At 33.6% G+C, this 24086-nt stretch overlaps 1 protein-coding gene and 1 pseudogene across 2 annotated transcripts in view; one reads left to right on the plus strand and one right to left on the minus strand.

The window, feature by feature from the left end:
• The window catches only part of LOC146533749 (5-hydroxytryptamine receptor), a 56078-nt gene that overhangs the window by 21918 nt on the left and 10074 nt on the right, over window positions 1–24086 (plus strand). Inside the window, exons 2-3 of the mRNA XM_085194296.1 lie at window positions 11816–11885; window positions 20606–20776. Coding sequence (XP_085050422.1) covers window positions 11846–11885; window positions 20606–20776 — 211 coding nt within the window. The 5' untranslated portion in view covers window positions 11816–11845. The remainder of the gene's footprint in view (window positions 1–11815; window positions 11886–20605; window positions 20777–24086) is intronic.
• LOC146533750 (bombyxin A-3 homolog pseudogene) lies at window positions 12660–13267 on the minus strand (annotated as a pseudogene). The gene has a single exon (XR_014878545.1). The product of XR_014878545.1 is annotated as a bombyxin A-3 homolog pseudogene (transcript).

Genomic DNA, 24086 nt, shown 5'->3' on the forward strand with positions numbered 1-24086 from the left:
TTAAAGGGAACGGAGTAGATAATCGTGGGCAGGATACAGGTTGAAGCTAAAAAATAATAAGGTGCTTTAATGCATAGCGATATTGACAGAGGGCATCCAGTGTTGACATTCCTTATCTAACTTTTCTTCTAAATTCGAATTTTTGTGACGAAACTAAACGACCTGTTTTGCTACTAGAACAAGTGGCAATTGAACCCACTATCATCACGATTAGATTTTATGTTTCAGAAAATGTCTAAAATTGTTATTACATGAAACTTTATTATTTCCTTCGAACTTTTCAATAAAAAAAACAAACTAAAATAGAATTTTTCCACATTAATACAAAAAAAACATTGAAAAATCCAGATTAAGTAATTTAAATAGCAGATAATAGAACTCAATCAGAGGTGACCTAGAAACTTGGGGAGATGCATTTTTTGCTTTTCACGCTGCCGTTTCGCCGCTTTATTACGCTCATTAAAAACTTTATTATTCTCTCTCTTCTCTTTAATGCCCTGTTTTGTGTAATTAGAACCATGCTTTGCGTTTAGAAATCAATGAGCTTGGATATTTTCTATTGTTTTGATGGTAAGATGAGCATAGATTGGAACTGTCGTAGTGTAGAAGCACAAGTTGTGCATTTGAATCCCACTCAGGGAAATGTAATATTTAATATTTTTATTTCCTTACTTTATTTTATGGTTTAGGTAACAGCATAATACGCGTATTTTCTCGAAATTAGAGGGCATAGCATCTTAACATCAGGCTATTGCCCGTCCAATTTTTGAAACTTTACTTGTTGAACCGAAAGAAATATTTTATCTAGCGAGGAGAAATGAAAATAATTCACTCTCTCTCGAGAGAATTAAACTCACAACCGTTGTTTTAACAGTCAGTCAGACGTTACGCCGCTACACCACGACTACCTCAAATTCAAACTGTATATACTATTCAAATATTTACTTAGGTTTCATTTGCTAAGGCTGTTCTCAAATCAGTATCAAGTACACACTATAAGCAATTAGACGATGTCCGAAGGTAAAAGGGATCTCTTCAGCAACTTCCGCACTCCTTCCTTTCATGTACCTGGTCGTTATCCCTCTTACACTTGGGTGTGCTTTTCATTGGATATTATATAAACTGGCTCAACGAATGTTTGTGTGAGATTAAGTAAATATAACAAAATATAAATTTGACTTACTATTTTCAATTACGTTAGCATGAATTAAATAGGAGAATAGAAATTCATGGGTAATGGGAATTTAGACCGTTCTCAGATGCAATGTACTTGAGTAAAAATAAAAAAAAGGTTACCTTTTATGTATTAAACATCTTTTCTTTGTCGATACCTACCTTAATGGGATGCTGAATTTAGTGTCTATCATCATTAAATATTAAATAATAATAGAAATAGCAGTGGCACAAGGGAATCAAATAGCGAGGATGTCATGGTGAGCATGAAGAAAAACGTGTTCTGGTAGTAAGGGCACGTTGAGAGACAGAGTAACGAAAGAATAATAAAAAGATTTATAAAGCAAAGGTGCAAGAGCAGAAAGATATCGAGGTTGCTTTTCGAGAACACAGTATTGATGATACTGAAGGGAGCTCACGTAAAAGGATTGCAGACCCTCGCAAGAGTAAATATGAAGAGACAAAAGAGGTAGAACATGGCATTCCGCTCTCTCTGGCTTCTGGCTAAAAAAATAAAAAGAAATACATTGACAACATTCTTTGAATAAGCTACTAACTTCTCAATAAGTGTTTACTGTGGTTTGTAAATTCGTGTTCCTTTAATTATCCTCAAAGCTAAAAATACAGAAGATAATTATGTTAGAAAAAAACACATCCCACTACACGTTTCCCATATTTGTTAGGCGCATACACCTGCCAAACACAATACGAATATACAGACCAGATACAAAAATTCCTTTCCTTGATAATACACGAATCTCGCGAGACGTCTCGTCTATTTTGTTGATTTTCCCAATTTCTAGACAATTATTTTGAGTGCTCTCCATTCGGAACTGTGGTGGTTAAATTAATAAACTCGTGCTCGCGTCTCGGTCTCGAGGGCGCGTCCCGAAATCTACAGAAACAATCACATTTAGTGTCTACTTGCGTATTCGTAACGAATCCACGCGATGTAAGGTCGATATAGGTACCTTAGTGTGTTTTTTTGGTAGCTTCACCCTATGTCTTGCATATAGCAGGGTAGGTCATTTAGTATTAAAAAAAAATGCTACTTGCTTACAGCGCACACAGCAGGGTAGGCAGAGGGAACCGTGTTAAGACCTTCTGTTCTCCACTTTCCGCCGAATTCTGGACGCCAAGGCAAAAACACAGCGTTGAGTTCTGCCAATCAACACGCAAAGTCTCGAAAGTTTACCCTCCTATATGCAGGATATAGCGTGAAGCTGAAAAAAATATAAATTCAAAATCGTTGATATATGAGTAAAGAATTTGCAAAAGATTTTAAGAAATTGCTTTCGTATTTATGCTTTCAACGTTATGCTGCCGAAACAAAAACGTGGCAACAATTTCACGAATTCGGATCGTTGCGCTTTTGCCCTTGTTTGCCGCTATATTTATAGTAAAACTTAAAATTATATACGAAAAATTCATATTTATTTTCAAGTATACATTTTTGAAGCAGCACGACGGTTATAGATTCAATTCTCGCATTATGGAATTATTTCATTTATGAAAAACTGTCCTTCAATGTCTAAACTTTAGCGGAAAGTGTAGAACGGAGTGCCTTAACACTATGTCCCCTTCGACTTTTTACTTTCCTATATGCGAGATACAGCACACTAAAGATATTTGAATGGCTTAATTTTATTTTAATAGAAGCTTCTAAATGAAACGAAATTGACATTGACGAATCCGACGAGGTGCAAAACATCGATTAGGACCATATCAAATCTTTGTAAGACTAATTCCTAGTGTTGTCAGAAAGAATATTCATAGTGACCATCACGTTGCAGGAAGAGAAGCTCAGAGTAGTGTATGGGGCTTGTGACTTAAGTATAGGACTTGGGTGCCCTTTTAAATGTGTATCAACCGCATAAGGTATCTAAGGCAGAATTTGGCAGAACAGAAAACTTATTTATTTCCTCAATAACTATTTAATTATGGGGCTAACCATCGCTGCTCTACACGCAGTGCCCCAAATTCAGGCTGAAAGCTAAGTGCGTCCTCAACACGCAATGCCTCCAGAATTCGGCGGAAAGTGGGGAACAGAGTGTCTAAACACGGTTCCCTCTGCCTGGGTAAGCAGAGGGAACCTAGTGTTAAGTGCGTGAAAGAGCCTTAACCTTTAACTATGGACGTGATTTTTTTATAACACACATATGGACGTCGGGTCTGTCAGACCAGTGTATTTATTGGTCATATTCCGTCTGTTTTTTAAAGGAAGAAGACAATTTTATGTTTTAGTTTACATGAATAGTCTCAAATCAAACAAAATTAATATAAATAAAATCGCTTTTTATTAAACTTTACGCATCACAACGATTTAAGTAACTTAAAGTCACAATTTCAGTCTTTGGCCACATGGGATGACTCTTAAGAAAATAATACTATAAAAAAAAGATAGATAATAAAATAAATATTTTTTTAACAAAATATAAAGACTAACAATTTAAAAAAATTAATAAAAATAACATCTTATGGTATAAAATAAAAATTTTGACAACACCTCAAGATAAGGTACAATTGAACATCGATACACAATGGCTTTCAACATTGTTGGCTAACAGGACGATTGCAGTCAACATAAGTATGTGTTGTCTTTCTATATATCTTATGGGGGCAAAGTATATATATTTTTCAAGAACCCAAAACTATTTTTTTAGCTTCATGTTCAATAAATGATAGATCAGATCGCGAAACGCGAGTCAAAGTCATTCTCAATTCTTAGAGTAGTTTAGTATACGAAACGCGTCTTTTTATTTGATAAAGTTCTATTTTCTTTATAAAATGTCGTCGTCCAATTCTTTTGTTTGATGTTGATTATAAAGTACCGATATATTTGTCCCTGACGTGCTTGGTCGATAATTTTTTTCCATTTTATCATAAAAACTAAAAAAATGAATCTTTTTTAGGTAAATAATATTTATATTACTAAAATATATAACAAATAATGCAAAATAATATATGATATATAACAATAAAAACATTTGAATACAAATAATACAATTAAAATATTAAAGTATATTTTGTAATATTATAAAAATATATGGAGTTTTGAAATCATTATGTATGGGAAACATGGACGTCGGGTCTGACAGACCCAGGTCCCGTTTTGAAAGTTAAATACTCACGTGTTTTGAACCCAGAGACACAACCACTGCTATCTACATTCATTTTGTCATTAATACGAAAGGTACTGAGCGACTCAGTGGCGGAGGTCACCAAGAAGTGGCCGATTTGTAGAATTCGTAGACCTAGATGGGTCTGTGAGACCCGACGTCCATACTTAAAGGTTAAGCTAAAAAAACTTAATATAATATAGTCCCAACATCATCAAATCGGCGTGTGACAGATTATATTTCTTAACACAAATTGTTTATTCATCCCAAAAATTTTGCTGTAAATTCTGAAGTTGAATAACTCATGTTAAGCTTTCACGGTTATCCATTACCATCGCGCTTCTATTTACAATTTAATATGTTATTTAATTTTGAACTCTATTTTTAAATGAATTAGTCACAAAATATTCCAGCATAAAAAATCTTTATATACATTGTTTCTATATAGCACGTCTGTGATACCTTAAGAGAAAATTCTACTAAGAAATACAAATTGAGACCATCGTGACAAAGCGGCTGCGCGTCTGTCTATAAACGGTCGTAAGTTCGATGCTCACTCGGGAAAATTAATTATTTATATTTCATTGCTCTTTCATCTACGGTCGTCGTCTACGTTGTCTACGGTATGAGAGTAACGGGATGGACATTACGTTCTATTTGCCTTCTATATGCGGGATACAACTTAAAACAAAAAAAAAACATTTGACTTTTAATACAATGTAGTAAATGCTGAAGCTAGCGTTGTTTGGATCTGCAAAAATACAAGAAAAAATATCATGTCCCTTTTCTTGAACAAAATTTGATAGAAACAACCATATTCCAAATCACATATTAACCTAGTTCCTTTAACGTAATACAAAATACGTTCAAAGCAATCTATATTCAGGAAAGTAAGAAATGGCATAAGTCTATGCATAGAAATCTTTTGTAAAAACTGAATAGCAATGAATATAAAAATCTCTTACATAAATATGAATCGAATAAACTTGAAATATAATTTATATGATCGGACGGCAGTTGTGAATTCAATATATTTACAACTAAATTATAGAAAGGTATGTTATTTGAACTTTGACTGTTGAATTTCTTACCGGTTCTTCTTAGCAGAAGTGCCTTCCGAAATGTGAGCCTTTATATTTGTTTAAAAATGCTTGCAAAAAATCTAGTGGATTTAAAAATATTTTGACTTTGAACCCCGAATTAAGAACTAGTAGTTCCTGAGATTAGTGCGATGAATAAACCGATTTATAAAATTAGTATAGATCTAATTATTTCCGAAGTGGCTCCCCAAATATGTATGTAGTAAAACAAAAAGGAATCGCCAGAACACGTCAGATTAATGCCACCATTACTTTTCGGTCCAATTCGAAATGTCAGTAACGTATTACAGGACTTATCGAAAGTCGATAGATAGTATATATATCTTATATACTATCGCGATCTTTGAATCGTTATTAATGTTTTCAGATGAATTTGCAGAACCCATCTGTCAAGGTGTGGTGGAAAATTCTGGAGGTTTCGCCATTAAGTGTTTTTTGGGTAGAGTAGATGACAGGACAGGATCATTTGTTTTGCCAGATTGATGATTGGTTAACCTGATTAAGACACTTCCGTTCTACAGTTTCCGGAGAATTCTTAAAGCATGGTGTGTTGAGTGGCGGAACTCAACAATGCGCTTTGCCTTTTAGAGAAAAGAAAATATTAAACATTTCATTCAGCCAAATGGAAATCGAACCTACAACCGTCAGATTTACAGTCGCACACATATGCTGCTGCGCTATGAAGACCTCATAAACCGAAGAGTAGAAGAATTTGCTTGGTTTTAATGAAGCTACCGATTCGAATTCAAAATCCTTAATTGTTTTCCTAACTTGTTTTTTTTTTCAACTTCAAGCCCAGCATATAACAGTGTAGTTTCAGGAAGTCTAGTCTCAGGGCACTCCGTCCAGCAGGGACCACATGGAAAGCATCAGCTTTCAAATAAGAAAAATAACCATCAAATTTGATCCACCCAGTCGAAAACTCCGAGTTAACAAACATAAAAATTAAAGTTGAATTCCTTTTACAGAAGTCGATTAAAAATAAGCATCGTTGGTACGCTAAACTCCAGGGGCGTTATACACAAATGCAGTATTTTTGACAGAGTACTCCTGGAGTCTGCTCCACAGAGGAAGTAACTATTTTCGCCCGAGTTTGAATCACATTGATTCAAGTTGAGTGGCGATGAACTAAACGCCGATTATTTTTTTTATTCATATTTGCAAACAAAATTTTAAATAATGAAAAACCAGAAGCTCCAGAAATTAATTCTTTCCGAGTTTCATTCTTAACTTTTGCCATCTAGCTATAGTTTTGTTTTTTTAATTATGCTAAAACCATGACAATGAAACTAATCTCCAAATTAACCAAACTACGGCAGCATGGCACAGCCCAATTTTTTGGTTCGTTAAAAGAGTCTTATATAATAAACATCTTTTTTAAATTGAAATTGTTTTGAAACAGTGAATTTTTATATTAACCTTGAAGCATTACCATATTAAACCAATCTCCCAATGGAAGACCCAATGAAAGAGAAAGAAAAGATAGTAAGATAGTCATATTGAGGCCAGTCGTGGTGCAGAAGCACAAGTGTGTGACTGTAAACGCGACTGGTTGTGGGTTCGATTCCTACTCGAGGAATCTGAAAAAAAAAAGATTACTAACATACTACATAAATTACTATAATAGGTATAACTTGTAAGTAACCCATCAAGTGATTTATCTGTAAATAACTAAACATCTATCTATCTTTTCCTTAAAACTGGCGTGAAAATAAAAAAGAAAGATAAAACAATATCGTCATTCCTTTTGTTGCAAGCAAAAGGCGTAATATTAAATTGATGAGAAAAAACTAATGGATCTCTTTGTGCTTTGTTTTATAAGAGCATAATGAAGATTCTTTATATCCATTACCGATGGAAAATGAAAGAAATATGGAAAAATCTGGGAAAATAAATAAACTTTCAAGTAGCGTTGTGTTTCGTTTTCGTTTATACTTTATTTGGATTTTCGTGATTTTACCTAAAACTAGTTGCTTGCCGAAGATTTGTCTGGGCATATATTTCATAATTTTGCCGTCGAGGCAGAGGAACACAAGCATGCGACAGTTGAGAGTTCAATTCTCAATTGGGGGGAATTAAATATTTAATATTTTTATTCCTCATTCCGGTAACGAGGCAAACCACAGCGTTGAGATCCGCCATTCAACGAGAATGTCACAAGAATTCGACGGAAAGTGGAAGAGTGTAACATTAGGCTCCCTCTGCCTATCCTCTTACCCTACTCTGCGCACGTTTCATAAAAATAAATTAATAATTATTAAAATTGCTTAATACAATTTGCTACACGTGTTAGTTATTTTATTTATTAGTTTTAACCTTTCTGTCAATATTCATAAATTTTCTCAATGATCGCGTCATATAAATTTCAATAACAATAAAATATTATTCAGCAATTATTTTACAGTTTTTCGATACTAAAATTATTCATTTGTTTGTATAAAATATCATTCATATTGTTACGGCCGCTTATTTACTTTGCTTTTTAATCAATTTCCAATAAAAGTATGATATTGTTTTATTTATTAAATGTATTATATTTTATATCACGAAGTATATAAGACCGTAGTGGTCTGGTGTCCTACTGTATACTGCGATGATTGAGCATTCGATTCCAATTCCGGAGAAAGAAATACAAAACATTTTCTTATCTTGAAAAATTAAACCGTAAACCGCCTTTACAGTTTTTTTACCTTTGTTATTAGTAAAAACAGTATTTAATAAGACGATACATTTTGGAACCATAGCTCTACTATTTAATTGATGGTCTTATATGGGGGGATGGGGGGGCATTATATAGCAAAAGATAGCAAATTTGAGTTAAATAGTTATATATGTTAAATTGTTACTTAAAATGGTAAATGACGAATGGAACTGAAAACTCATTTTTGAACTGAACCTGAACCTATCAAACATCCCACTTGAAGCAATTAGTCAATGTGTATGTTTTTATTTAGATAAAATGGCGAGCTGTCGCTGTGGTGACTAATAATAAGAATAATGAAGCTTAAGTTAAACACATTACCCTCTCTTGCTCAGTATAAACGGTAAACAAAAAGAGTGACAGTTCAAAACTTTGCTCTAAAACAGAAATATAATAGAAATGCAGACAACCTAATTATTTCAAGTGACTCTTGATTTTTCGGCAACATTGTTACTTTCTACAATACAACAATTCTGTTATAACAAACATTGTTTTCCGCCCAACAATTTTAAAATTAATTTGCAAAAATTTAAATTTTGCATAAAATTTGCAATATTTGTGTAATATGCAGTTGAAATGAGTTCGCGTTTAATTCCAATTTCAGAACCGCAAACCGTTACAAAACTATTTTTATGTAAAATTATAACTTTTGTACAACATTAATTTTCAAAAGTGATTTAAAATTTTAATTTAAATGATTTATAGAGCAGTTGGGAGCATTCTCTTTAAGAAAGTGAGCGAGGAATGTAGGTTCGATATCGAGTAAGAGAAATAAAAAGAAAAAAGGAGTCAGTGTTAGGACTCCGTTTCCCACAATCCGCCCTAATTATGAGGAATATGATATTAGCTGTTGAGTACCGGAACTTAACGCTGTATATATGATATACCAGAGTAGGTATAAAAATGGTTAAAGACAATACATGTTTAAAAATGTAATCCAAAGCCAGAAATCACAATCCACCAAAGCTAGAAAATTAAAATAATTCCCCAAGTGGGAATCAAACCGCCGACTGTTGCGGTCACTGTCATACGCTATCCCACTGTCACAACAGCCCCAATTATTTTCTAAATCAAGTGATAAACAAGCACAGTTCAGTTCAGTTCTTTGAATTCGTTGTTCCGAGCGTGCTAATTGAGCACGAATTACTTTGCCAAAATATCACGTTGTATGGATAAAATACAAAGGAATTTCAAAAGGAAATACGAAGGAACCTCGATTCATTATACGGTGAAAAAGACCCAACTTTACACAATTATAAACACACATACACATGTAAAAAAGAAAACCAGTAAAACACAGACTTCGCTTTTAACAAAATAAACAATTATTTACAATATACGTACAAAATATTAGATTTTCATATATATTCGCATAAACAAAAGTTCTCTTTCGTAAATGTCATCACATTCATACACTGACAGCCTCGTGGGTGCCATTGTCTCTTAGAGAGACTCTATATAGATATAACATACAGACATACATTAGCTGTTGAGTGAAGTTAATTTATACACGACAAGGTTAAATACTGATAGTTAAAAAGGAATAAGTGTTAATTAAGATACTTTATGTTGGAATATAATATTTACTTATTTTAATATTAAAGTAGAATTGTAGAAATAATTTATTGGGAAACGAATTGACTTTACACTGAGGGAACCTACCTCTGCCTAACTTGCTAAGCGAGGTTCAAGCTGTGAACTTGGAAACCTGGTGTTACCCACTTTTCGCCGAATTCTGGAGACATTGCGTGTTGAATGGCGAAACTCAACGCTTTACCTTGTCACGAGAGCGAGGACATGACAATAGTAAATATTTAATTTCCTCGAGTAAGAATCGAACCCATGCAAGCATGGCCTCTGCCCCACGACAATATATCAGGCTACCAAAAATCATTAGTTCTTCAAAAGATTAACGCGTAGAAGAATATGAAAGGACCGGCCCATCAATCCTCTCAATCACTCAATCATTTGTTGTTCAATAGTTGATTCTATCGGCATTAGACCGTCAATCTCACATAATTGGGAACGTGTTTTTGTACAAATGATTTTTTTGTTCTTGATAAAGTGTTCTTTTATTTCATTAGTTGATTGTGTTTAACGCAATTGTTGCGCTTTTAGATAGTATCTTTACTTTTATATCAATACTAACGGACGCGCGCAGCTTCGCCTGCTTATTTGCGGATTAGGGGCGAATTCTAATAAACCATGAATCACGTGTTCAATGAAATATTTTTAAGAGTCTAAATTTCAAACTTTAAAAAAATCTGTGGCGATTTAAAATTTTTTTCATATTATCTTTCAAAATCTTATTGGCACCCTTAGGGATTAAAATCTAAAAAACTGTGAAACACGTGTTCAATTGAATATTTTTAAGAGTCTGAATTTACAATTTTATAAAAACGGTGCAGATTTAAAAAAAAATCCATACAAACTTTCAACCCCTATTTCACCATTTTAGGGTTAAAATTTTTCAAAATCCCTTAGTGGATGTCCAGATTACGAAAGTAAACATCTGTCCAAGTTTCACGTTTCTACGCACAGCGGTTACAGCTGTGCGTGCGTCTTACCTCAGTCAGTGAGGACAAGTCCTTTTATATATATATATAGATTATAAAGTTGAACAGTTTGTTTTGTTAAACGCACTAATCTCAGGAACTGCAAGTGCGAATTGAAAAAATGTTTTTATATTGGATAGTTTATATCCAACATAGCAATGTACATAGCATATGTACGTACATATCAATGTAGGCAGTGAGAACCCGAGAATCTAGTGTTAAGACTCTTCGTGCCCTAATAAAACATTTTCGTTGCCTACTTTCCGCCGAATTGCTTCGAGCATTGTGTGTTGACTGGCGGAACTGAACGCCGTGCTACTACTACTATCACCGTCGCACTAAAAGTCACACGCATGTCTTTCTGTATGATATCTTGACGTTCTACATAGCCAAATAGTGTCAAAACACTCCGTTCGCCAATTTTTACCCAAATACGAGACATTGTAGTACTGAGCAGAAAGTTGGGTACAATGTATCTTAGCATTACGTTCCCTCTGCCTACCCTATGTGGAAAAAAGGGTTTTTATAAGCAACTTGTGTATACGAGTAAGTCATATATAACTCAAAGTCCACATTAATAAAAGTTACTCCCGCTTGCATGGACATTTGGATGTGCAAAGAAAATTTATGTGGAAATAAATTGAAGTTTGCTTCACAAGTTTCGTCATTGCTGCAATGCCATTGGATTTTTTCCTTAAATTGTACGATAGCTTTGGTTTCTTTGTAACTGGCAAATCTTATTAACTTTACTTATTAATGAGGACATTTTTGTAGTTGGGACTAACCAGTATATTTGCCTGAATTCGAATGGTCACATTTACCTACCTACCTTATTTCGTAGGTGTATGTATGTTTATATACAATTTTCTTGGAAAGTAAAAATCATCCAAACAAAATTTAACTTTTTGATGATTAGGTACTATTGTTTTTAGCTCCGCCTCAAAATTCACATTTTTATTTCTTCGCTCTGACACAAAAGCAAAAGCACGGCGTTGATTTCCTCCACTCAACACGCAATGCCTCGAAAAACTCGGCGGAAAGTAGGGAACAGAATATCTTAACACTCGGTTCCCTCTGCTTACCCTGCTGTGTGCGGGATACAGCGTGAAGCTCATTTATTTATTTGATGTATTTATTAACATTATATCATACCTTTATTTGTTGCAGGAGGACGAGCGACACGAGCGACAGGTGATCATGAACGCGTCGCGAACACTCGGCTTCAACGACTCTAGTGGTAAGTAGCTTAGTTATTTTTTTTCTTTAGGTATTCGGTATCCCGGTTTCGAAGGGAAATGAGAAAAGAGAAATGCTTAGGCGAAGCGAAACGGGAACTTAACAAATAAAATAGATTTATTCTTCCATCAACAAATAATTCATTAATCAAAAATTAATTCATTAATCAACAAATAATTTATTAATCAACAATTAATTAATTTTGTTATTACTTCTCTTCGCTCACTCGAACTGAGCGCGTACATTCCAACTCTATTGGCTCGCTCGGTCATATCCGCCTAATTTTTTATTTGTAAGAATACAAGAATGAAGTTAAGTTTTGGGATTTCAACGTAGTCGAACTCTCCGCCCGTGGTGGAAGACTTAATAAGGATAGGCTGTATAGAAAAAAGATCTCTCTTTGTGTCAAAATACTTTATTAATAAAATACAATGTCGCAATTTTCCTTTAGCTGGATATTTTTTACATATAAGAAGGCTAACCTACCTTACTTATACGTAATAATTATATTTTTTAACATATAAAAACCGACTTCTTCAATTTCAAGCGGATCTCGTAATCAGAACCTAACCAAATTTTCACCCAACTATCCTTGAAATGTAGGATACATTCCAATAAAAAAGAATCATAGAAATAGTTTGGCGTGATATTGAGTTATTCGTCCGGTCGTTTCGTTCGTAAGACTATAAAAAAATCACTTTAAAACAAAATAGAAATAAAAAAGAGAAATTTAGTACAAAGTTAATAGGGGTTTAGATAAAAATTTATGAAACAATTTTTTAAGAGTTGAGTGAAAACAATTTATTATAATATGAATATAATACATTCACCATAAATACAAATTTTAAATATTATGTACATTTATATCTAGTTGCCTATTTGTACTACATTACTAAATTAGAATACTAAACTACTATACTACTCTAGCATACAAAAATAAATAATAAATAAATATTTACAGGTTTTGAGTATTTTTATGGATATACAATTATTCTACATTTCATAAATGGCTTATGTTACATAAAGAAGAATTGTCAGGCTATCAGTCCGCGATCCTAATATGCACAGTAGGACATCAGCTCGTTTATAGTACAAGGTTTGTCGCAGCATTCAGAAACCACCTGCCTCTTGTTCCTGCCCAGCCCGTGTGCCGTGTGTGGCGCAAGCCATGGCCAGTTCATGTCGCTGGTAATGCTTTGATGTACCGATCTTTTTATTAAATTGTTATCACAGAGAAGTGCCAGCGCAGAAGAAAGTCTTCGTCCACAGTAAACTTCGCCATAATCTTGGGATGATACAATTGCTGGAAGACTGACAATGGCCAGAAATAGTAGAGTTGGAATCTTCATGTTCGTAGGATGAGTGTATCCGGCGGTATGTGCTTTAGATGATATTTGTTGAAGCTTTTATACATTGTAAGATTCATTAATATTCTGTTATATCTACTTCGATAAGCTCATCCAAGGTGACCTAAATATGTCATGACAACTCAATTTTCCCTATATGTGAATTACTCGAAGTTTCACATTAAATCGACTCAATTTTACACGCGTCACATTGTAAACGTTATAGAAATTAATTATATGTTATCCCTTCCACACATCCTTTTTATTTTTAGGTGTTATGGAAATGAATTGTATGCCTATAATCGACATTTGAATATCGATTAATCTTTTCAAGTATAAAAGCTCAGGTAAGCATCTTTTGAAGCACAGAACTTCACGTAGCTTCAGCACATCAACATGAAAATCCCAACATTATTATTTCTGACTTTCGTCGTCTTTGGAGAAATGGTTTCCTCTCAAGATTTTGGGCAAGTGTACTGTGGGAGAAGACTTGCATCCGCATTGGCGCTCCTATGTGACAATAATTTGATAAAACGATCAGAAATGCATCATAATGTCGTATCGGACATGAGCTGGCAGTGGCTCTCACCCCACAGAGCACACAGTATAGACAGGAGCAAGAGGCAGGTGGTTTCGGAGTGCTGTGATAAGCCTTGTACTGTTAATGAGCTGATTGGTTACTGCGCTCTATGAGATAATCTACATATAGCTGTTTTCGTATGAAACTATATTATTATGTAAATTATGTATTATTTCAGATTAATTCTAAGTAAATAAAAGCTTGTAAAAATTAAACTTTTCTTTAAATTAATTCATAAACATACTCCTTAATAAAATTCTTAAAGTATTTTATAAATGAAACTTAACATACATACAAAAACTAAAAAAATATACATTAAAATAAAGTTTGAATTACAAAAACGTATTTGTAAACGCTAACACTAAGCATTTGCTTATGCAAAGAGCACGAACAAAAAATATAAAAAGGTTGCTTATTGCCTATGCTCGGGAAACTTGGGTGCGTCCTTAATCCAATTATGACTGGAGGCAGAGTATCGAAATATTGTAGAAGTGCCTTGAAAATGTTGTGATTTTTTTTTTCGAAAAAGAGTCTTACAAATTGATTGCGTAAAAATATGATATATACAAAATAAATAGAAATAAAAGATTTTTTTTCTAAACTAATAAAACTTAACACCAACGCCTTACTAAATCATGTCAATATTTTACATAAAAATATTTAATGTGTCTCATAATTCTAATCTCATAATTGTATTATACAATACAATTTCTCTCATAAAAATCTTTTTTAACCTAAATTTCGCATATATATAACTAGATAGGCAGAGCCAATCTAGTGTCAAGACATTCCAAGCCATACAACGCCAGTATCGCCTAATATAAATAAATATTCCTTTAATAACATGCCACCTCTCATCTACTCTTAGCTCTGTGACATCACACTCCACTGGCCACAAATGCTGACAATTTCTTAATGAATTTAAAATATGCGCCGTCATTCACCGTGCCCAGTATTTATTATTGTGAGCTGCAGTTTGGTTCAGATTAAGCTTTTATTTGTTTGTGTGAAGGTTTATTAAATATTTATGTGGAAATTGTGGTATATACAATTTATTCATGGCATATATTTTATTAATATCCATAAGTATTCTTTTTTAGCTTTATCCTGTATCCCGTACATGGTAGGGTAGATGGAGGGAACTTGGGAACCTAGCTTTTATTAAAATCTATTATTTGACTATTGTCAATAAAAAAAAAAATATTATATGTTATTATTAGCAAAAAAATAATTACTGTTTTGAGGCATTGCATGATAATGTAGCGGTATTCAACGCCGCCCTTTTGCCTTGTTGCGAGAGCGAAGATTTAAATAAATAATAACTCATTCCACCCTGTTTTTTTTTTATTTTACTTATAATTCCCTACATGTTGTTTTATCATATATATATATATACATATATGATAAAACAAGAAACCACACGAGAACAAAATTAAACAAGATGAATCAAAGTGAAATATCGTGCTACCGAGTCTTGCACTTTATAATTGAATCATGCACAAATTGCGTATTCAGTAAATACAAACTTTCTCCATGTATTCAGTTTTCCTCTGCGGTATATTTTCATATATATTTTTTTATATTTTTGTGAAGTAAAGGAAAATAATATGTAGATTCCTAGTCTTCTAGTTTCCCAACATTTTGAAACTTCTGAGCGTAAGCACGATGGTAGTAGATTCAAACCTCACCTAGGAGAATGTTTACTTCTGCCTCACCCTTTATCCGAACCCAGAACCCAGTTTCGAGATTTCGGTTTCTCCGTCCTTCGTTTACGACCCTCTTTTTCTAAAATATATATCGTATATATTAAGTCGAACATAATGCCAAGAATTACCAGTACACATAACAGCACTATCATCAACGTAAGAAAAACTTTAACATTTTTGACGTTCATAATAAAAAGTGTAGATACACTACCTTGGGGAATCTAACGTATGATATATCTATACTCCGTTTCCGGTTTGACAGCTAGTGTTTCATAAATTGAAGTGGTATTCCACAATTTTAGTGCTTTCCTCTACGTTATTTTTCTAACTTCTAGAAATACAACTTTTTTGATTATTTTAAACGAATTCGAGGGGTGATCTCTGCGGAATATTGGTCACGTACGCTAATACAAACATAGTCTCTATTTCATATCAATCGTGTAAAGGTTACTCTATATTTCATGGAATAAATAGAAAAGTCGAATTGAGGCCATCGTGGCCATCAAGCGTGTGACTGTAACGTGACGACTGTGAGTTCGATCCCACTCGAGGGAATGAATTATTATTTATTAATATTTTAATTTCTTCGCTATTTGGCAAAAACTTTTATCGTATACGGGATGTAGCGTGCATATTCTCAAAGTAGGAATTGAACCCATAACTGTAGCGCATACATACAGTCACACACAGGTGCCTGCGCCTTAGGAAGGCCATCGTACCTCCCTAACATTATATACGGTATTACATCACAAAGTAAATAAATCTCTATGGTATAATTATGTATAATTACTATTATATATCATTATAATTTCCAATAAGCCAACCGTTAACGACGTGCTTATTAATACTTGTGATTTATTACATAGGTAGCTAAAATGAAAATATATTTGAGATACTAGTAATAATATAATTAAGACTTGAATCTTTACTAATATTGTTAATTCGAATCCGCATTTTCAGTCAGACCCGGTGACGTTTTTTTAAAATATTTGATATATGTAGTAGATATTTTGTCAATAGACAAATTACTTCACGTATTTCCCGAAAATATAGTAGAGCAGCCAAAGAAATCTCTGTGTTAAAAGACTGGGTTGTGATATTCAAATATTTTTCAAAACCCTAACAAAACTGCCTAATATCAATCAGTATTTACTATATGAAATCCAAATAACTATAAATAAAATTGTATTTTCTTATTTATAACGAGAGCTATATAATTAGTTGAAGGTATAAGGTTACACAGACAGTGTTTCAAGATTTTGGATCAACTTGAATTAACTTAGTATCTGACTAGTAATTTACGACCTGAGCGGACGATTAGAGTAATCTTTTGCCTTTCGCTTAGAACAGTGAATGGAAGTGACAATATGATAGAAATATTTGTAGAGTTTGATTTAAATTTCTGAGTTCTAATTATTGTTAGTAAAATATAAAAAAATATGATACTGAGAAAGCTGTCATATGAAGAAAAAAATAATATTCCAATACGGATGATCTTCTTATCAACTGAAATAATAAATAGACAATATTTTGATGAAATAAACTACCTCTTAACAAGAAGAAAAGAGTGGTTCTTCAAGAAGAAAATAAGCAAACAATTTCTACGTTTCTAACATAAAATTATAGCACTTTTAAAGGTCACAAATTTCTTAAATTGTCATTATTTATGTTATTGCATACGTCATGTCTACGATAGTCCATGTTCTATGGACACAATTAAAGTAAGATTTGGTGCACTTCGATGGTAATCCCCTTCTAACCAGGGCACAGATTTATCTCTTTGGATTTAGAACAAATTGTTATTTCTATAGAATTTAGCTCAATTATACATAATATACTGGATATTATAACAAAGGCGGCCTTATCCTATAAGTGATCTCCCACGGGCAACCCTCATGTACGTTCCACCGTTTTGAGTGTTTTGGTAAGTAATAATCAACACATTTCTATTATAGTGAGTCATCCTGGTGCAGTGGTAAAGCGTTTGAGTTCGGTTCCCAATCAGGTAAATGAATTATTTTCATAATAAGATTTTGGACTTTTGCAATTACCCCCGAACATATCTGGGTAGACAGAAGGAACCTAATGTTAAGATATTTCGTTTCCATTAATATCACTTCCTTTCCTCATTTTTTCCGCCAAATTGAGGAGACATACGGTTGTTCTGTGGAGGAACTCACGCTTTGATTCGTTACCAGAGAAATATTACAATTTCCTTGAGAGGGAAATGAACCCAGAACCCTTTATATTTTATACTCGCTTGTACCCCTGAGTCAAGACTGGCCTTGAGAAAATATATAAGCAATAGAAATCCAACCCACAAACATCGTATATACAATTTGTATTGTTATATTCCAACTCTGTGTATATTCAGTCTCTTGCATTGTTTTCTAATTACCTTTTTAGAATATGTTAGTACCTACTTCACGTTTTACGAATTTCAGAGCAAAAACTCGTTATAATTAAGCCTTTGATGGTTGTATTTGAATAGGACAGTTTTAAATGAGTCCCGACTTGTAGTTCGCTGTATCTTCACAATATATTATAAAAGTCTGCAAAGTTTTAAGCAAATATTATAGATATAGAAATAAGAATGGCAAAAAGGTTTTATAAAAAGAGAGTGAGTGGTAATAAGCAGCTCGATAATACTGGAGGAAGGTCATGTATAAAGAAACACGAGGGTCGGATGACATCTATGACGAGTTTGAACACAGAATACGAGACGAAAGGACGAAAGTGGCCAGCGCAAATGTGTTGGCACTCCGTTCTCTGGCTACCCTGACCTAATAAAGCGTGAAGCTAAACAAATATAATACGAAATTGCACCAAACTAGCAAGTATAACAATATGGCAAAGTATGACACGTAGGGAAACTACTGCACCTGTAACTCCTCTGGTGTTACACGGGGTCGTGGACGGTGACCATTTACCATCAGGTAATCCGAACGCACAAGAAGCTTTTAATAACACAAACAGACGAAGAAATCTATAGTATCCCACTGAATGCTCGGTGTGGATATAATAAAACATTAAAGTAGCCAATATCTCTAAAAGAGTCAGTTTAACGGCCTCCATAAACGATGATACTAAAAGATATTTATCTAAACGTACACAAATATGGGTCAACAAAATATTAAACTCGTTTTAATTGAGCTTTATTACGTTTGCATACTTTTAAAATAATATATGCATCGTGAACTATATAAAAATGCAGTTGGAAGGTGTTCAAATCTAAAGCAATGTCCACGATCTGTTAAGAGAATCGCGGTGTTGAGTTCCGCCATCCAACACTGTGTCCAAAGAGGTCAGAATTTTATTGCCTATTCAGGCAGAACCTGCCTGCCTAACCTTTGATTCAGTCATAATTTTTATGTTACGTAATTAATTTTAGCGCAATATTGTAAACGCGTAAGACTGTAAATGCGGTGTTTGTGGATTCTAATCCATCACAGAAATATATTCCTACACGGATATATATATAATAATTGTATTTAAATTATTTTCCTAATTCCGCTCTGGCAGCGTTAACCTGGCAGTATTAACGTCCGTCACTAAACATGAAATGTCTCGATAATTTTACAAAAAATAGTAAATGGGTGAACTTAGCACTAGTTTCTCTCTGTAAAGATCCTTTTTTTCCGTAAGTATAAGTACATACTAAGTTAACTAAGGAAGCTAAATTACATCATATTGTTATGTCTGATAGAATTTCAATTTAATGTCACCAACCGAAAATAAAAATAAAAATTGTAGTATAAAATTATAGAACTTAGAACAGCTTTCAAACGATATAAAATGTTGCCAACTAATAAAATCTGTCAATTCGGTAGGTACGTTTATTTTTTTGAGTGGCAACATTTAATTTTCGTAAACAAGGCTTAGATTTTCAATTACATTGGCCCGTGATATAAATTTTTAAGTGTTCAATAAAGCGGTTAAAGTAAATTGAGAGGGAGCTTAATAGGATTTGAACGATAAAGAATGAAATAGCTTTCAGGAAAGTTCTCGTGTAACCATTTTTTATATGGACTATATGACAACTTGTATGTTATTACATATACTATATATGTTGTCCTTGACCTTTTAACAGTTTTTATTTGTTCTGTAAAGTTTAAAAGTTATAAAAGAAACTTGTGCTTCTTAAGTTTTTACTTTTATGTGAACGATATGTTGGGTTTTAGACCATTCCCACACTTTCCACTTACCACCACTTTCCACATACTTTTAAAGATATAGCGGACGTTGAACGTTGTCTGCGGGCGTTACAACAATATAGTTGTAACATGTTACAAAATTTACAGTTTATTTACAATTTTTTTAAATTTACAATAATATAACAATAATTTCAAGCGGACGAAGCCGCCCCCGCGTGGTTTGCTAGAAAAATATATATAAAAGTGCTACATAAAAAAACGTTAAATTAAATTAATTCAGCTTCACGCTCTATCCCGCATACAGCAAGGTAGGCAGAGGGAATCTAGTGTTAAGACACTCCGTTCCCCACTTTCTGCCGAATCCTGGAGGCATTGCGTGTTGATCTATTTAATATATGGTATATAAATTAATATCGTAGAAGTTTTATAAAATAATCGACAGAGTAATTAATTCAAAGATAACCAATCACACCAACTTTTATAGAAACCGTTTTTCTACAAAAAAACTAACCACCACTGTGATTTGTTTCATACAAACTTTCAGAAATACGATTGTGAATGGCAATTTTTGACTATTGTTCGAGAACACCATTGAAAATAGTTTTTTGAAACATGCACTCAGTCCATACATACAGCTCGCGTTAGGGCCTATTCTAACGATTTTGGTCATACATTATATCCGTATATCATTGTTCTGAATACAAACAATACCGAAATTGTATTAGATTTTTGGGTTTTTTTTTTCTAATATTGCAGCAAAGTCCTTTGTAACAATTTCGTTCCCCATTTTCAAGTTATTGGAATAGTGGTGGAATTTTAACATGAAAATAATAGTAATAAAATCAATTTTTACTTGAAGTACTACTATAAAGCTTAGCTAGCTGAAATGGCTTCTCATAATATTCTGAAGTAGAATTGTTTTTCTCTTTCCCCAGATGAAGTTACAACAGAGTGGTTCAACTGTTCGTGGGTGGACGCGGTGACATGGGGGTGCAACGGGACACTGAGCGTCAGTCACAACGCGACCGCCACCGACGTCACGTCGCTCGTCCTCATGGCGGTCACGTCTGTTGTCTTAGCTCTAATCATCCTGGCTACTATTGTCGGTGAGATTATTACTTTGATATAGATTTTCTTTTGGCTATCATATAAGAGAAATGAAGCGGTCTTTGATTTTTACAAATTGACAATTTATGCAACTAAATCCAGAAAAGATTCATTGGGGCCGTTGTGGCGTATTAGGATAACATCTGACTGTATACGTAACGGTTATAGGTTCGGTTTCCACGAGGAATCATGAACTACTTTTATTTCCGGCTCTGGTAAGAATACAGAGAACGGCATTGTATTCCGCAACTGAATATGCAATGTCTGTGCAAAAAATGGAGAACGAAATGTCTTACCCCAATATTTCTCTAGGTTCCCTCTGCCTACCCTTATATGCTACACACATATAAGAAAATACCAATCTTTTAAAGACGTGATTTCGTCTGCATAGATAAGAATTATAAAAGAGTTCACGTACTGCGCTGTTATTCAGCTACACACACTCAAGTACACATAACGTAAACCTAATTAGTAATTCCAAAAGTGTCTGATCTTCTTTGCCGTATCAAGTGGATATCCATATAGGTAGAGGTAACGGTAACAGAAGAGGAAAATTAAAGATATATTATTGGTAAAATTGTGAAATTTTATTTCTGGTAAAAATTAAGGTCGTCGTGGTGCAGCAGCACAGCGTCTGACAGTAATCATGTTAGTCATGGCTTCATTTCCTGGCACTGGTAAAAAGACAAAGCGCAGCGTTGACTTCCGCCATTCAACATGCAATGACTCAAAAATTGGGTGAAAAGTGAGAAACGGAGTATCTTAGCGTCCCTCTTCTTAGATCTTTTATTCTCTGTCTATTGCTATAGCTGTATTAAAAATAGTATAAAAATATACATATATTACGTTTTGTATTAGAATAGTTTTACTATGCAATAGCTTATAGTAAAATCACTGTTATCAAGAAAATAAATATCCAAGCGAGTTTCCATTTTACGATCTACTTATTACGTGATAACGGGTGTCTCTATAATAAAAATCTTTATTTTTACCACGTATACTTGTATTGGAATATTTTCAACATGTAAATAAGGATATATAGTTATCGCTGATTCTAAATAATACAATATTTTTATGCACATAGCAGTGTAGATAGAGGGAACCTGGGAACCTAGTGTTAAAACATTCACGACCCCCTACGACACTTCTGATCTTCACTTGTTGAGTGACGGAACGTAATACCGCGCCATGCCAAATAGCTAGAACAAGGAAATGAAAATAATTAAATATTTTATTTCCTCGAGAATTGAACCCACAACCTGCTTTGTTTACATTGCATGCTAGTGCCTCTGTGTCACGACTAGCCTGGTAATATTTCTTATATTATATCGGAACAGCATGGTAATAATGGTAATCAACATAACTAGTACAGTGTGGTTAAGCCAGTTATCATTAATATAATTATACTGGACCTTATATAAACAACAGTCAATGTTGCTAATGACTAGCAAAGGTAAGCAAACCTTAGCGATGATGACCAGCTAACTCATCAATTTCTAACATAAGCAAACATTGTTTGACCTAACCAAACCTATATTACGATAATAATTCGATTAAAAATTAATTTTCAATCACTATAAATATTTAGAGGCCAGTTGTGGTGCAGCACGAAGTGTGACTGTAAAATCGAATGGTTGTGGGGTACGATCCCCATTTGAGGAAATTAATTATTTATTTAAATTAAATATACTTGAAATATAATTATTCTCATAAAAGATCGTTCCCATATCTTTCAGTCAGAGAACCTCTTATTGCCCTATGAAGGGTAAGGGTAAGCTTTAAGCAGTATCCCGATTATAGAAGAACTGACAGAGGAAATACAGCATTAAGACAATCCATTCCTTACTTTTATTTGTTTTCTCATATACTTATAAACTATATAAACAAAGTCTTCAATAATAAAACAAGGCATTTCATTATGCCCAAACACCAATATTTTTCTAATCATACTAATATTATTAGGATATTTGGCAGCATTTTACTGGCATCTATCCAAATTAACGAACGTAACGAGTATGGGAATCTGAGCAAAACTACCGTACATAAAACAGCTAAAGCGAGCCCATAATAATTCGTATTCAGTTTGTCCATGCCAATTCAATTCTGTCCTGGAATAGACGGGATTGTTTCCGTTATTTCAAAAGTTTTCGTATAGAAAAATAATTTATACAATATTAGTTTTACGCTGTATCGCTCACACAGCAGGGAAGGCAGAGGGAACCTAGGGAACCAAGTGTTAAAACAATCCGTTCCCCATTTTTCGCCGAATTCTTGAGGCATTGCGTGTTGAGTGGCGAAACTGAAAACCGCGATACACCTCGTCATCAGAACTAAGAAATGAAAATATTAAATATTTCGTTTCTCCAAGTGGGAATCGAACCCAAAACCTGTACACGCTTATACCCCGGCGCCACGATTGGCTCAATAATTAGGGATATGGTTGAAAAAACTGAAAACACGCTTTACTTCATCAAATGCTTTTTCTACATCAAAAGCGCCTATGCCGCCCCTATACGATGACTGCTTAAAATTGACAATAATATCTATTAATTATTAATAGAAATCGATAAATAATAATTGTAATATGGTTTTTAAAACCACATGTCACATATTAATTCCCTTTGGAAATAATGAATAGTAGAAATCTACATATATATTGTCTGTACACTATTTATAACCGGGCAAATACAATTTGAAAATATCAAAATACGCCTTTTGCATACATAAATTCCGATATCGGTTTCTAAAACACTAGAATCAAGAGCAACTCTATATTGTATGAAAGCTTTTAAAATAAAATGACCCAAAAAAAATCCAGTACATACTTTTTTCATTTTTTACAGTTTTTTTTTTTTGGTGGCCATGTAGTGCTGTGGAATAAATATCTGGCTATAATATGTTTGCGTATTCAATTTCTACTTAAAGGAATGAATAATTTTGATTTTCCCGCTCTGATGTGATATAAAGCGGGGTTGAGTTCCGCCACTCAACACGCGATGTCTCGAATTTGGCTAGAATGCAGAAAACGGAGTGTTTTCTTAGTGTCTTTTTCTCTGTGGCCATTCGGCTTTTAAAGAGTAAATCGTGAGATCGATAACAAAATTCTTAATGTCCAAGGGTAACATACCAGCTAAGATAATTCTTAAGGTTTTTTTTATTTGATAACAATGTCCACTTGTTCTGTTCTTTATTTTATTGATTTAAATTAAAAATAATAATAATTTATTATTCCATTTTTCCCTTTTCTTTCGAATCTATATTTATAATATATTATTTAAAAAAACACAATTTAACGAACTTTTAAACACA

Source organism: Heliconius melpomene, chromosome 12 (assembly GCF_056956725.1).
Source record: "Heliconius melpomene rosina isolate 202511_hmr_F chromosome 12, ASM5695672v1, whole genome shotgun sequence".
NCBI lineage: Eukaryota > Metazoa > Arthropoda > Insecta > Lepidoptera > Nymphalidae > Heliconius > Heliconius melpomene.